Here is a 13,572-nt window from a genome sequence, read left to right on the forward strand (position 1 = left end):
TATTGTGCTGAGTGAAATAAGTCAGACAGAGAATGACAAATATCATATGATTTCACTTATATTCAGAGTCTAAAGAACAAAATAAACAAAACAGAAACAGTCTCATAGATACAAAGAATATTTTGATGGTTGCCGAGGGGAGAAGGTTGGAGGGGGGCTGGGTGTAAAAGGTGAAGGGATTAAGCAGTACAAATTGGTAGTTACAAAACAGGCAAAGGGATATTAGTCAAAGTATAGCATAGGGAATACAATCAACCATCTTATATAATAAAAGGGCAATATGCAAATTGACCCTAATGGCAGAATGACCAGATTGACGGCTCAACCAGTCACTATGAGGCACACTGACCACCTCGCAGTCCCTTTCCCCAGCTGGCAGGCTCCCATCGCCCAATGGCAAATGGGGAACTGGGGGTGGGTGGCAGGGGATGTGGGCAGCACCAGGCCAAGGCCCCCCACCCTGTCGGTCGCCCCACACACAGAGAGTGACCCATGGTGGGGACAGGGCCGGCGAGTGGGCAGGAACAGCCGACTTCTCAGTCCCTCCCCCTGGCTGGAAGGCTCCAATCACCCTATGGCGAATGGGGAGCCAGGGGTGAGTGGCGGCGGGGGGCAGGGCTGGCTGCGGGTAGCCGAAGAAGATGGCCCTGATCGCAGGCCAGGCCTAGGGACCATACTTGCACATGAATTTCGTGCGCCGGACCTCTAGTACTGTAATAACTATGTATGGTACCAGATGGGTACTAGATTTATTAAGGTGATCACTTCAAGTTATATAAATGTCTAATCACTGGGTTGTACTACCTGAAACTAATATAATATTGTACATCAACAGTAATTGAAAAAAAAATTATGAAAACCTCTTTGAGGTTAGAGCTATGAATCCTTTTTGTATCTCCAGCAACTAGAATTGGAGCTGGCATACAGAAGGTGCTCAATAAATTGAAAAATTTAGCTTGGTAAAAATGAGGCCAACCTCTCAGTCCCTAAGCTCCCAGTTAGCCTCACTCTGTTCTGTACCTTCCAGATATCACACACATGTATGGTGGTATGCTAAGAAGGGCAGAGTGAGAGAACGTACAGATAAAACCTAATGCAACTCCATTGCCGCGCTGGCACAATATTTCAGATCATGACACCTATTGATGGTGGGTCACAAAGTCTTAGTCACCCTAAAGATCTTGAAGTTTTCTTCATTCAATTATCCACCAAATGTAGGAGCCTCCTCAACTTGACTTAACCTTCATTAAAAAGAAAATACTCTAACCTCTGCTCGAACACTTCTATTATTGGGGGAGCTTATAACCTTTGTTACAAAACAAAATTCAACTGAGTAAATTTTAAAGATCTGTGTGTGTGTGTGTGTGTGTGTGTGTGTGTGTGTGGTGTGGTTTTTTTTTCAATGATTCATGAATCGAGTAGCATCCAATCTAGAAGACTGATTGGAGCTCCAAGGAACTGTCCAAAATGAAAGATTTTTATATGCAGAAGGAAGCAGGAACAAAGATTTTATACTAGACAAAAAAGCAGGTTTGATTCTGCAAGGTCACTTTCCTTTAGGGGATGGCAGTGGTCTATCAGGCAGATTACCTAACTAGTGCTGATAAGGCAATTCCTGATTGATTGGTGTACTAGTAAGATTCCATTTCTAGGAGAGCCGAAACTGCAATTAAGACACTGTTTGGTGGCATGGGGCTTAGCATAAGTGACTCCATTTGGGGCCTGTTGACTTGTTTTTAATACTTTATGAGGAAGCCAGTAACAATTTTCTAAAGCTCTACAGTTCCATTTTCCCATTAAGTTTATTTGGCTCTCTGTTGGCATTTACCCAGTGGTCTTGGTTTTACTCTCTCAGGCAAAAAAATAAATAAAATAAAAATAAGCTGACATCTCTTCTGCCAAAAAGTCCTTTAGATAATCTACAATATATAACATTACGTACAATGACCATTTTTCAATGTATTTTCACACAAGTAACTCCATGAAAGACAACTTAGTGAGGTTAGCAAGGCAGTTATTGCTAACTTCTGGCAAAGAAACTGACTCAAAGTGATGACATGATTTACCACAATTCACACATCTCAAGACCAGCTGAGCCTGGCTTTCTGATTTCTATGCATATCCCTTCCACTGTATTATATATTCTATACCTCCCAAACTCCCCCCGCTTCCTCAGGCTAAATATCCCTTCAAATATTCCCTACACAACAGTATTGCAGACTCTTTACCACCCTTGTCACCCCACCTGTCATTATATCTTTGTGAAGAATAAGAGAACACCTTTCCAGAAAGATGTCACTTTTTCCCAGAAAAATAAGCCACTGCTTCTGACATTGGCACAAATTCTGTCAAATTCTGTCTTCTTTGTAGAATCCTGAAAGGTCAGATTCCATTGTCAAGGACTAGCTCCATACTCCCAATATCTTATTTTTAGGAAAGTGTCTCACTTTGGAAGTCATATGTCAGTATATCCAGAAGGTACAAATAAAAAAGTTAAATGAAATATTATGTTAGGTTGTACCAGGAACCCCAACCTGTCTGTGAAAATGAATTGTTTTTTAGATCCCAGAGCCTTATATTAGATATTAGGCTGGTCTGTGTGAGGTGTCTGCATGGGCTCAGGTGGAGGGTGATGGGGTATAGGGGAGGAGGACTCCTTCCCAGCCAAAAGCCAATTTAAGCTGGGAGGAACCTTCTCATTAGCACCCTCTTAATAGAAGTGCCTTCGGGCTCTTCAGAAACCCAGCATATTGACAGTCATTACCCCCAAATCGACCAGGTTAGGCTCCTCAATCTAACATTGGGTTCCAGATAATCATTCAAGGACTTTTGAGTTCATAATGAAAGATTTGCCAGGAGTTCCTGGCATTCCTAATAAGTTGACCATAACTCATATTTTGCATGTTTTGGAATCTACTTTGCCTCCCATGTGAAACTTAAAATTACATTCCAGGCATGTATAAGATGAGAGTAATACTAGTCACTGTAGTGGACAAACCCTGAAATCTCAGGAGAAGATAATTTCTCACACATGCACAGTACAGTTAGCAGAATCAGTTAACTTGTTTTGCAGTTATTCAGGATCCAGGCCTCTGGAGAATCTGCTCTGTCTCAAAACAGGGCTTCCAAGATTGCCCTGAATTTGGGAGAAGAGAGTGGAAGTTGTCACAGGAGGCTTTTATGCAGCAGGCCTAGGGGTGGAGCAGATCACTTTTGTCCATATTCCATAAGCCAAGACCTAGTCATGTGGCCACATACACCTAGCTGCAAGGGAGGCTGGGAGATGTCCAGCTGTGTGCCAAGGAGGAAGAGAAACTGAATATGGTGAACAGTTCACCAGTCCCTTTTGCCAGAAAATAGACTGTGATCCCTATTCTTTCTTCTCACCACCTTTGGTTATTAGAACTATGAGTGACCAATGTTTCCTATCTTCCAGGAGTACCAGCTGTGATTGTGACCATTGTCCTGACTATATCCCCAGATAACTATGGGCTTGGATCCTATGGGAAATTCCCTAGTGGCTCATCCGATGACTTGTGAGTACAAAGCCCCCAAGGGAATATTTAGTGAAGTGGAAAACAGAATTCCCCAAGAAAGTGGAGGATCTAATCAGCATATTGACTCCAGCTCTCATGCTAATAAAATCCAGTAATATTTACAGCAACTGTTGCAGATTATATATAAAGTTAAACTAGTTGGAAATGACATGCTACTAGTTAAGCATTAAAACAAAAAAATTAGAAGGAAGTATTTTGAAAATACTTTTATAAGCCTCTGATAAAAATGAAATACCAATTACATTATGTTAGTAAAGACTCATGAAATAAAGTCACTAGCATTTAAAGGGAGTAAAATCCTGAATGTTATCAAAGAACAATTTTTAAATACCTTCAGCTACCAAGTGTCCTAAAGTAAACTATTTTGGGTTTTTTCCCTAGAGGTATAAATGATTGTGGAGAACAGTGGTTTTATCATTTTCTTTTCTCTTTTTTACTTGTAGAAATGTTTCAATAAACTGATATAAATTCACTGTAGCATTTTGAACCATATTTCAGCATGATAATATGTTTTTCCCTGTTTTCCCCCTCCAAATTACAGTTGCTGGATCAACAGCAATGCTGTATTCTATATTACAGTTGTGGGATATTTCTGTGTAATATTTCTGCTGAATGTCAGCATGTTCATTGTGGTCCTGATCCAACTCTGTCGAATTAAAAAGAAGAAGCAACTGGGAGCCCAGCGAAAAACCAGTATTCAAGACCTGCGGAGTGTTGCTGGCCTTACATTTTTACTGGGAATTACTTGGGGTTTTGCCTTCTTTGCCTGGGGACCAGTTAATGTCACCTTCATGTATCTCTTTGCCATCTTTAACACTTTACAAGGTAAGCTCTACAGTACTAAATCTGCAATGAATGATCCCAGTTGAACTTAAAAATATCACTACTGCCCTGACCGGTATGGCTCAGTGGATAGAGTGTTGGCCTGCGGACTGAAGGGTCCCGGGTTCGATTCCGGTCAAGGGCATGTACCTTGGTTGCAGGCACATCCCCAATGGGAGGTGTGCAGGAGGCAGCTGATCAATGTTTCTGATTCTCTATCCCTCTCCCTTCCTTTCTGTTAAAAAATAAATAAAATATATTTTTTAAAAAATATCACTACTAAAAGAGTATCAAAGTAGTTTATTTAGTTGCTTAAGATATATTCTTGAAAGGGCACTTTGAGATCCTTGGAAGAGAGATGTTCATTCAATTCAACAAGTGGTACTTTTCCCCACCTTTTCCATCATCCCCTCAAAGAGAACATACTGAAGGGAACCTGCTAGGAACTCTTTCTGAGAGTCAATTACTCTTCCTTCACTTGGTTTCTTATTTTTTAAAAAAATGTTTTTTTTAATTGAAATAGAACATCCATAGAGAAAACTACACGTGCCATAAATGTTCCCATGAGGTCTCACCATTCTGACCTCCTTGGGCTGTGTTTGGGATACAAAGATAAATATGGAGTCAATATAAATATGGTGGCAGCAGCCTGACCCAGTGGCTAATCCTGAGACATTGCTCTGCTGGGACATGCAGCAGGAAAGGGTCAGACTTTGTGTGTCACCCTTACTTCAGAGCTTCCCATTTGTTAATGAAACCCAGCTGTAGTCATTTCAAACCCTCTTAGCTATATTCTTTGGAAAAGAAAATTACTAATTCTTTTAGACCAGTGTTACAAAAGACTTAGCAGCTCTGATTAATTTTTAATGGAAGTACAGTACTTTGGCATTAAAAGCCAAGCAGCCTAATAGGTTTACATTACATAACAATAATCCATAGCCCTTGGTTCCCTTTTATTCCAAAGCCTCTGTTGGGATGCCTTTTAATTGCATTCTTACCAGCTTGTTTTCGTCTTTTCCTGCTACTTTTAGCTCCCATTGCATTCTCCTGTAGTTCTTAGGCAAGAGATCAATTTGCTTGTTTTCAAAGAAACCCCAACCTGAGAATGAATTCAAATGCCTAATTTAGCTGTTGGTTCTTACTTTATTTGGAGAGAGCCAGTTAATATGCTTGTTGTTCACATACAATTATTAATTTTAACCTACAATGTACCAGTTCCTGAACTGGTATATCTAGGTGTTGCACTACATAGTATTAAATAGAAACGTTTTATTTGCCAACAATGACATGCTATAAGAGACACTTTAAGAGAAAAAAATAAAATAAACAAGAAGTGCTGGCGAGAATGTGGGAAAAAGGGAACCCTAGTACACTGCTGGTGGGAATGCAGACTACTGCATCTACTGTGGAAAACAGTATGGAGTTTCCTCAAAAAATTAAAAAGGGAACGGCCACCCTGGTCAGTGTTCTTAGTGGTTAGAGCATCAGCCCATGCATAGAAGGGAAAATGAACCTGCCTTTCTCATTTCCCCAGAATGACTTTTCATTAGAATATGAATGGATAGAAGAGATATACTGTTTCATTTATAAAAGGGAACCTAATTTGCAGGGCTTTGGTGTTGATTAAAGGAGAAATAGGTATAGGCTCTGATTTGGGACTTGGGTAACCCCATTTTGATCTCTTTCATACATGCTATTTCTCCCCTAAGGCAACCAAGAGTAGCCACCCAGGGTGGCAAATGAACAAAGGTGTGCATGCAGTATTCAAGATATCAGTCTTGACGGCATACCTGATGTTTTAAAATGAAGATTTTTAAAGTAGATAGATTGGGGTTTGGGGAGATGGAGAACTCCAAATTTTCCCCTTCATTCAGCAAATATTTATTGGGGAAAGCATTGAGGAGTCACAGTAATGGGGCTGTGTGATGAGCCCTGTGACTGAAAGACTAGGACAGAGGTAGGTAGGAGGTGGAGCCTGAGGGCCTGTTCAAGATTGGAGTGTTGTTTTCTTCTTAACCAGGATGCCAGTGGAAAATTTCCTTGAGCAGGTTAGAGGAAGGCAGGGCGATAATGCTGCAGTGCCCCAGGCTTGGGAGGAAGAGGGGGAAGACCAGGCAAGGGCTTGAAAGGAGGAGCAAGGGATCTGAGACCTATGGTGGAGATAGCATTTGACAGAGCTTGGAAGTCAATTATAATTATGGAGGGGTGGGGAGGTAGGAGTCTAGGTCCCAGCAGGCGTCCTAGGTAGATAGCTTGTACTTCCAAAGATAAGAAAGGCCACAGACAGAATGTGAGAGGAGAGGCAGTGATTTTAGAAATGCAGAATCATCATTCCTTTTATAAATATATTTTATCATATATAGAAAAGTGTCCCAGGGTGCCTTTTGATAAGCAAACTTACCCAGGACTTTTGATTTTTTTTTTCATTTTGTAAATTTCACTTTGCCTATAGCTGTCAAAGAATTTATCTTTTGTGCAAAGGAAGCTCATGACATTAAGGTCTTACTTTGGAATTCATTGTGTTATGGGTCTTTTTCCCCCCCATAGGGTTTTTCATATTCATCTTTTACTGTGTAGCAAAAGAGAATGTCAGAAAGCAATGGAGGCGGTATCTTTGTTGTGGAAAGTTACGGCTGGCTGAAAATTCTGGTAACGATTTACTTTACTTTTTATCCTTCTAAATCTTGAGGAAAAAATTGTATAAGTTAAGATTCAAAGCAATATATGCCAAAGGGCTATTTGAATATGGAAATCAATGAATGGAACATGCACAATAGAAAATATTGATTGTGCACATTAGGGGCAAAAAAACCTAAAGAATTAAAAAAATAATTACTCATATCTGGGAACTTAGTGAGCAATAGAATTAATGTCTGGCTTTTTCTTGATTGAAACAACAGTGAAAATTTTAGAATTTATTTCCTTTTGAGCTAATGTTTCCCATTTACTCAAAGTAATTTTTTTACCTTCATAACTTTTTAAGTCTTGACTCAACCTTGTATATAAACTTTAGCATACATTTGGTTGTTTGGTCATAGCATACATGTGGTTATTTTGAAGTTATATTTTTAGGTCCTGTTGGCTTGTAGAGCAAATAGGTCATTTTTAGGAAAATAAGAAAAATTAACTACTGTCTGAAAACTAAATTCCTTTTGCATGATTACCACCCATGAATACTACCTTTGTAGTATTGCAAAATCTGGTTGCACAAGATCTATATTTAGAAAATGGCAGTAAATGTAGTTTAGTCATTTGCAGGGATTTAAGAACCATGAGTCACCACAACACGGTCGATATGTTCTTAAGACAGTCCTTGTCTCTGAAGTACTAGCTAATTCAGTGGATATATATAGACATAATCAAATTAACTTGGCCTTTAATTCCATGAGAATATATGTTACTTTTAACCAGGCAGTCATTTAAAGGACAAATATATATAGCCTTAAATGCAAATACATGTTATCACACCAACTTGTGAAATATATGACTTCTCTGTAAGATCTGGAAGTGGGAGATCAGTTGCTAGAACAAGTTACACTGTGATCTGTCTCTTGCCTTTGAGCTTCAACATTCCAACCTGTTTTTCCGTAATGCTTATTCTACTACAGACTGGAGTAAAACTGCTACTAATGGTTTAAAGAAGCAGACTGTAAACCAAGGAGTGTCCAGCTCTTCAAATTCCCTACAGTCCAACAGTAACTCCACCCACTCCACCACACTGCTAGTGAATAATGATTGCTCAGGACTTGTGAGCGGGAATGGTATGTATTTCTCAATATAGTATTTCTCAAGCTAGAGTTTGTTTTATTAAAGTATTATTATCTTATAATGACATTTTTGCTAAGCAAAGCCAACAATTACCTATACGGTTAGTGGGTCAAATGTGGTTACCTTATAAAATAGAAAGATTATTAATCCAAATGTATTCACTTTAGAGCAAATACCTGGACAACTGTTTTTTTTAAGATTCAGTTGTGTGTGTTTTTTTGTGATGGGAATTGGTGACGACCTAAAAGTTTTAACATTGAAAATCCTGATTTAAGTATTACCCAAAGACTTCTGTGTTAAATCTGAGCAAGTAGTACCTAAAATAGTTGATAAAATTATATCAATTTTTACTTTATCTATAGTCATACACATCTTTGTCCCTTTTAAATCTTCCTATTTTTCACTGATCATGTTTGTTCATTATTTTCCAAGTGTGGCTGCCTTGTCACAGTGCCCAAATCCCCACAAATATATCGATACTATAACCAGTATTGGTGACAATATGTCACCAATATATGAACAGATTATTGCTGCTGCACCTGGATTACTCATTAATTCTGACACTTCTAGCTAAAACTTCCATTACATTTTCTTCCTTTCATAAGACTGTATTGTTTATTACTCACAAAAGTTTGTCTTCTTTGGCTTCTTAATATATCTTTTGCATTTTTATAATAACTTAAATGATGCTTGTATACTTTCTCCTTCCCTGGAGATTTTGCCTTTATTCATTTTTTTAGGATATTAGTTATTTTCATGATGAATTCAAATAAACTTGTAAGTTTGTACATACACCTACCAAATAGTTTTCCAACCTCCCTGGAGATGCCTCTAAGTTGAGGTTTCTCAACCTTGGCACAATTGACATTTGGAGCTAGATAAGTCCTTGTTGTGGGAGGGCTTGGCCTGTGCATTCTGGGATGTTTACCAACATCCCTGGCTCCACCCACCCAATACCAGTAGAACCCTCCCCATTCACCTCCAGTTGTGACAACTAAAAATGTCTTTAGACATTGAGAAATGTCCTCTGTGCGGGGTGGGCCAGTAAAATCCCACCCCACTCCCACCCCACCCCATCACTGAGAACTATCTATATATATATTAAAGGCTAAGTGACGACCGTACATCCGTCCGACTGTCCAACCGACTGGCCGGTATATATGACATGCACTGGCAATCCTATATAATAAAAGCGTAGTATGCAAATTGTTCCCTCAACCAGAGTTCTTCCGGGAGTTCGACCAGGGGGCAGGCTAGCTGGGGTAAGGGCACTGGTAGGTGGCCAGGGGAAGGGAAGGAGTACCCAGCTGGCAGCTGGCAGCTGCTAGGGACCCTACCAGTGCATGAATTTCGTGCACTTGGCCTCTAGTTTAAATTTTGAAACCTTAGTTTCATCATCACCTTGAGATGGAGATAATAATTGCACTATCCAGTAGGGTAATAAATTACATAATACTTATAACGTTCTCAGCACTGCTATCATTATTATAATTATGGCATGAACTAACAAATTGGCTTATTATTCAGCTTTCCACATTGTCTTCTAATGGTATATTGGTCAAAAGGAAAATATCAAGTAGCCAGAAGGTCTCAGCTGCTGTGCATGCCCCCTTCTCCCCCCACACACAATTCAGGATCATCCTGGGGTCGGGGAGGCCCAGATCCAAAGCACTGTTTCTGAATGCCCAGCTGCTCCCTGGCCTAGACTCTATTGTTGGAATTGGTGGTTTCCCCTTGGGAGTCAGTCCTATCCTGGGGTCAGTCAGAGGGGCTGGTTTAGTTTACAAGAAATGATTTTTTTTTCTTGCCATAACTGTTGTCACTCTGAATTTCTCTGGTACAAAGTTTTATTTTATAGGAAGCTTAGGGAACCAAGAACCTTGTAAGAGGACATATAGAGATCTCTGTTAACCTTAATCTTTTGGGGTAGATCAGAATATTATATTAGGTTATATTAAATATATGCTACCACTTGAAGTCAATAGATGTTCAACCAGAGTTAGGAAATGGGCCCTTTAAAATCAAATTATTGTTTTGCTTCATACTTTGAGCATTTCATTTTTAAAAACGGCCATAGAGGAAACATTCTCCAATCTGTTTTGCTTACTTTGAGTGGCCTTAGGGAAGGAATGAAAGTAAATACAATATAATAATATATCATGAACATTTTTAAAACGTTCTATGTGTGTGTATATATACTTAAGAATAAAGTGTGTATTTTTAAAATGCTTTCTGTGGATACTTCATGACACCAATTTTGGTTTTCATTATATAGGGAATGCTCCTACAGAGAAGAATGGTGTTTCTTTCAGTGTGCAGAATGGAGATGTGTGCCTTCATGACTTCACTGGAAAACAGCACATGTTTAACGAGAAAGAAGATTCCTGTAATGGTAAAAGTCGTATCGCTCTCAGAAGGACTTCAAAACGAGGAAGCTTACACTTTATTGAGCAAATGTGATTCCTTTCTCCGAAATCAAAGCATGATGCTTGATAGTGTGAAAATGTCCATTTTTACCTTTTCCACAATGTGAGATGTATGAAAATCAACTAATTTTATACTCAGCAACTTCTGGAGGAGCATAAGCTAATTGAGGGCAGTGGTTACAATTGGAAGAGAAAGCCAAGACTTTTTGAGACATTTGCAACTTGGTTTCTTATCCTTCATTTTAAAAGAAGATTGGTTTTAAACAACTTACCAAAGATTCGTTTAAAGAAAATATAAGTAGTTCACTTCCAGCCACATTTTACTAGTAAAGAGGTTATGTTGTCTTTGATAACATCATATAAAGCAACTGTTGACTTCAGCCAGTTGGTGAGTTTAATTGTGCATGCCTTTGTTGTAAATAAGCTAAATTCTAGTGACCCACACATCAGCAATCTTACTTCTACATTTTTTGTATTTATTTTCTAGTGTGTAAATTTATTTCTTTGTAGAATCATGGTTGTGTTGTTGTGTCTAATGTGATAAGATAACTCAAAAAATTTCTTGCTTGTTCACTGAGTTGTAAAACTCCTTTTGGAGATTACATGGGATGTGAAATACAGAACTTCATTCAAATCAAAAAATAATGATGCCAGCCAGACTGGGAAAAAATGTAAACAGATGGTGCCACAATTAGCTTATACAATGCCTTTGAGCAAGTTAAAAAAAAAGGTACCCCACTAGACAGGCACAGCCCCATGGGCTCATGGTTTGGCAGAGTGAGGGCCATATTTTAGCCCCACTCACCCACTAGAGTGCACCCTTGTACAGGGTGTAAATTGTATATACCTGGAAACATGGCATCCAATAACCCATCTCCTGGCCTTATCCCTAATCATTAAATTATGGAATCTGCACCAAGATGTTTAGCTTAATACCATGGCCACAGAGAAGGATGGAAGTATAATCTAGACCATATGTCAGGAAAATTGTGAATGGGGAGGAGATACATACACTGCCTCTTCTCAAATCCCCAGAGCCTTTCAGAAAAGGGGAGTAGCATAGGGATTACTTTTTACAAGAGATGTATATAAAGAAAAAAATCATATTGTTCTTTAAAAAGCAATTGCATGGTACTTTGTTGATTGTTATGACGGGTACACTGTGGCCCAGGCAGAGCTATAGTTATTTTTTAATAAGAGCTCTAGTCTCAAAGAGTGTATAGTGACAAGGGGGAATAGCTATTGGGAATGGTGAACTATCCTGCAATGCTATTATTTCCATATGTATCAAACCCTGATTGCTCCTAGTTATAGAGGGTCTATCTTGTTTCCCACCTACAGCTGTGTGAGCAGTGCCTCAAGTGTGTTCTTATTAGGAGCATTTCAAAACTCTTTAGTTAATCAAAACCTTTCAGTTGAGTCTTTCACTAAGGTTCCCTCGCATATATTTCAAGTGAATGTTGTATCCCAGATTAACGATAGTAATAATATAATATACTTCTATGAGTGCTGATTTGCCTTTGCAATATTTCTTCTCCAATTTATTTAATTGTCTTGTATTTATATGTTAAAATTGACCAAAATATTAAAATCAACAAATATGCAGCCTAGCTGGCATGACTCAGTGGTTGAGTGTCAACCTAAGAACCAGGAGGTCATGATTCAATTCCCGCTCAGGGCACGTGCCTGGGTTGCAGGCTCGATCCCCAGTGTGGGGCATGCAGGAGGCAGCCGATCAATGATTCTCTCTCATAATTGATGTTTCTATCTCTCTCTCCCTCTCCCTTCCTCTCTGAAATCAATAAAAATACATTTAAACCATAAATTTGCAGTTAATTCTTTTAAGTTTGAAAACTTTCACACACAAAGAGAAAACATTTCAGGTCCTTTCCCTGGAGGTATGGCATGGAAGTAGAAGGACAGCCCAGAGTAAGATGACCATAACAGTAACATTCTTTGGCAAACAGTAGGCACACTGTGACTTCGAAGTTAAAGCAAGGTTTATTCTGTCTCATAAGAATCACTTTCTGATTTCTCTCTTTCATTTTCCTCTTATTCTTTTAAGCTTATCTCTTTAACACATGTTGCCACTGGCCCACAAGAGCCCCAGATATGGATCCCCTCCAAGTGTCTGCTCCTTTACCACTGAACAGTAGGATTTCAAGAAGGACAGGATTTGGGGTTTCTGGGGGAGCTGATTAGCATATGGGAGCCACAAATGGGGAAAGCTGGCCTCAACCACAAGAGGTCTCTGAGCAATCTCTCCTTCGATAATACTCAGCAGCTTCAAAGAGTATTGTTGAGTATTAAGGGAGGCAGTGAGAGACTCTAGATTTGGCGGGTAAGATCTCCCAAACCAAATCTGAAGCAGATTATGTAATCAAAGTGTACACAGCAGGATGCATAATGTCTGGTGTCCTTTAAGATCCCATTCCCCTTATTTTTCCTGTTGTGTTTTGTGTCCTTAAGTCAAATTGTCTGTTTGTTTGTTTTACTTCAGACTGATAAGGGGCAGGACAGAGAATATTCCTGAGAAGCATCCTCCTTTGGGTTTAAAATTGGTCCCACAATCTGAGACTCTACTGAAGGAGATAGAGGTGGTGCCAATATGAGGAGGTGAGGAGTGTCACAGGAGTGGCCAGTATTTGAAATATTTCCTCAGAAGATTTAAGAAGGGTTTTTTTTTCCCCAAAACACACTGCAATCATTAATCCCTAAAGTAATTCTATTAACTTTAATGAACAGCATGAAGATTGCTCTCGGCAACAATGGTGAAATGGCTTCATTTAGGATACTTGGTTGTGTCTAATGAGGTTACCTAGGAGGCAGGTTAGTTTGTTGAAGGCCATTTTGAAAAAGAGCTAATTGACTAAATGGGCGCTTTATCAAATAGAGTTGTATGTTGTCATTTTGTCTCCATAACAGCATTTTAAAGATTATTCAGTTTATCACTGCCTCAGCTCCTTGCTGCTATGGTTGGAGTCTGAATCACAGGGAAA

At 39.2% G+C, this 13,572-nt stretch overlaps 1 protein-coding gene across 1 annotated transcript in view; it reads left to right on the forward strand.

Annotated features, from left to right (window-relative positions):
* ADGRG2 (adhesion G protein-coupled receptor G2) overlaps positions 1-12,175 on the forward strand; it is a 112,416-nt gene extending 100,241 nt beyond the window's left edge. Inside the window, exons 25-29 of the mRNA XM_023753686.1 lie at positions 3,437-3,536; positions 4,099-4,382; positions 6,927-7,028; positions 7,988-8,140; positions 10,423-12,175. Coding sequence (XP_023609454.1) covers positions 3,437-3,536; positions 4,099-4,382; positions 6,927-7,028; positions 7,988-8,140; positions 10,423-10,607 — 824 coding nt within the window. The 3' untranslated portion in view covers positions 10,608-12,175. The remainder of the gene's footprint in view (positions 1-3,436; positions 3,537-4,098; positions 4,383-6,926; positions 7,029-7,987; positions 8,141-10,422) is intronic.
* Positions 12,176-13,572: the final 1,397 nt, after the last annotated feature.

Source organism: Myotis lucifugus, unplaced genomic scaffold, assembly GCF_000147115.1.
Source record: "Myotis lucifugus unplaced genomic scaffold, Myoluc2.0 scaffold_49, whole genome shotgun sequence".
NCBI lineage: Eukaryota > Metazoa > Chordata > Mammalia > Chiroptera > Vespertilionidae > Myotis > Myotis lucifugus.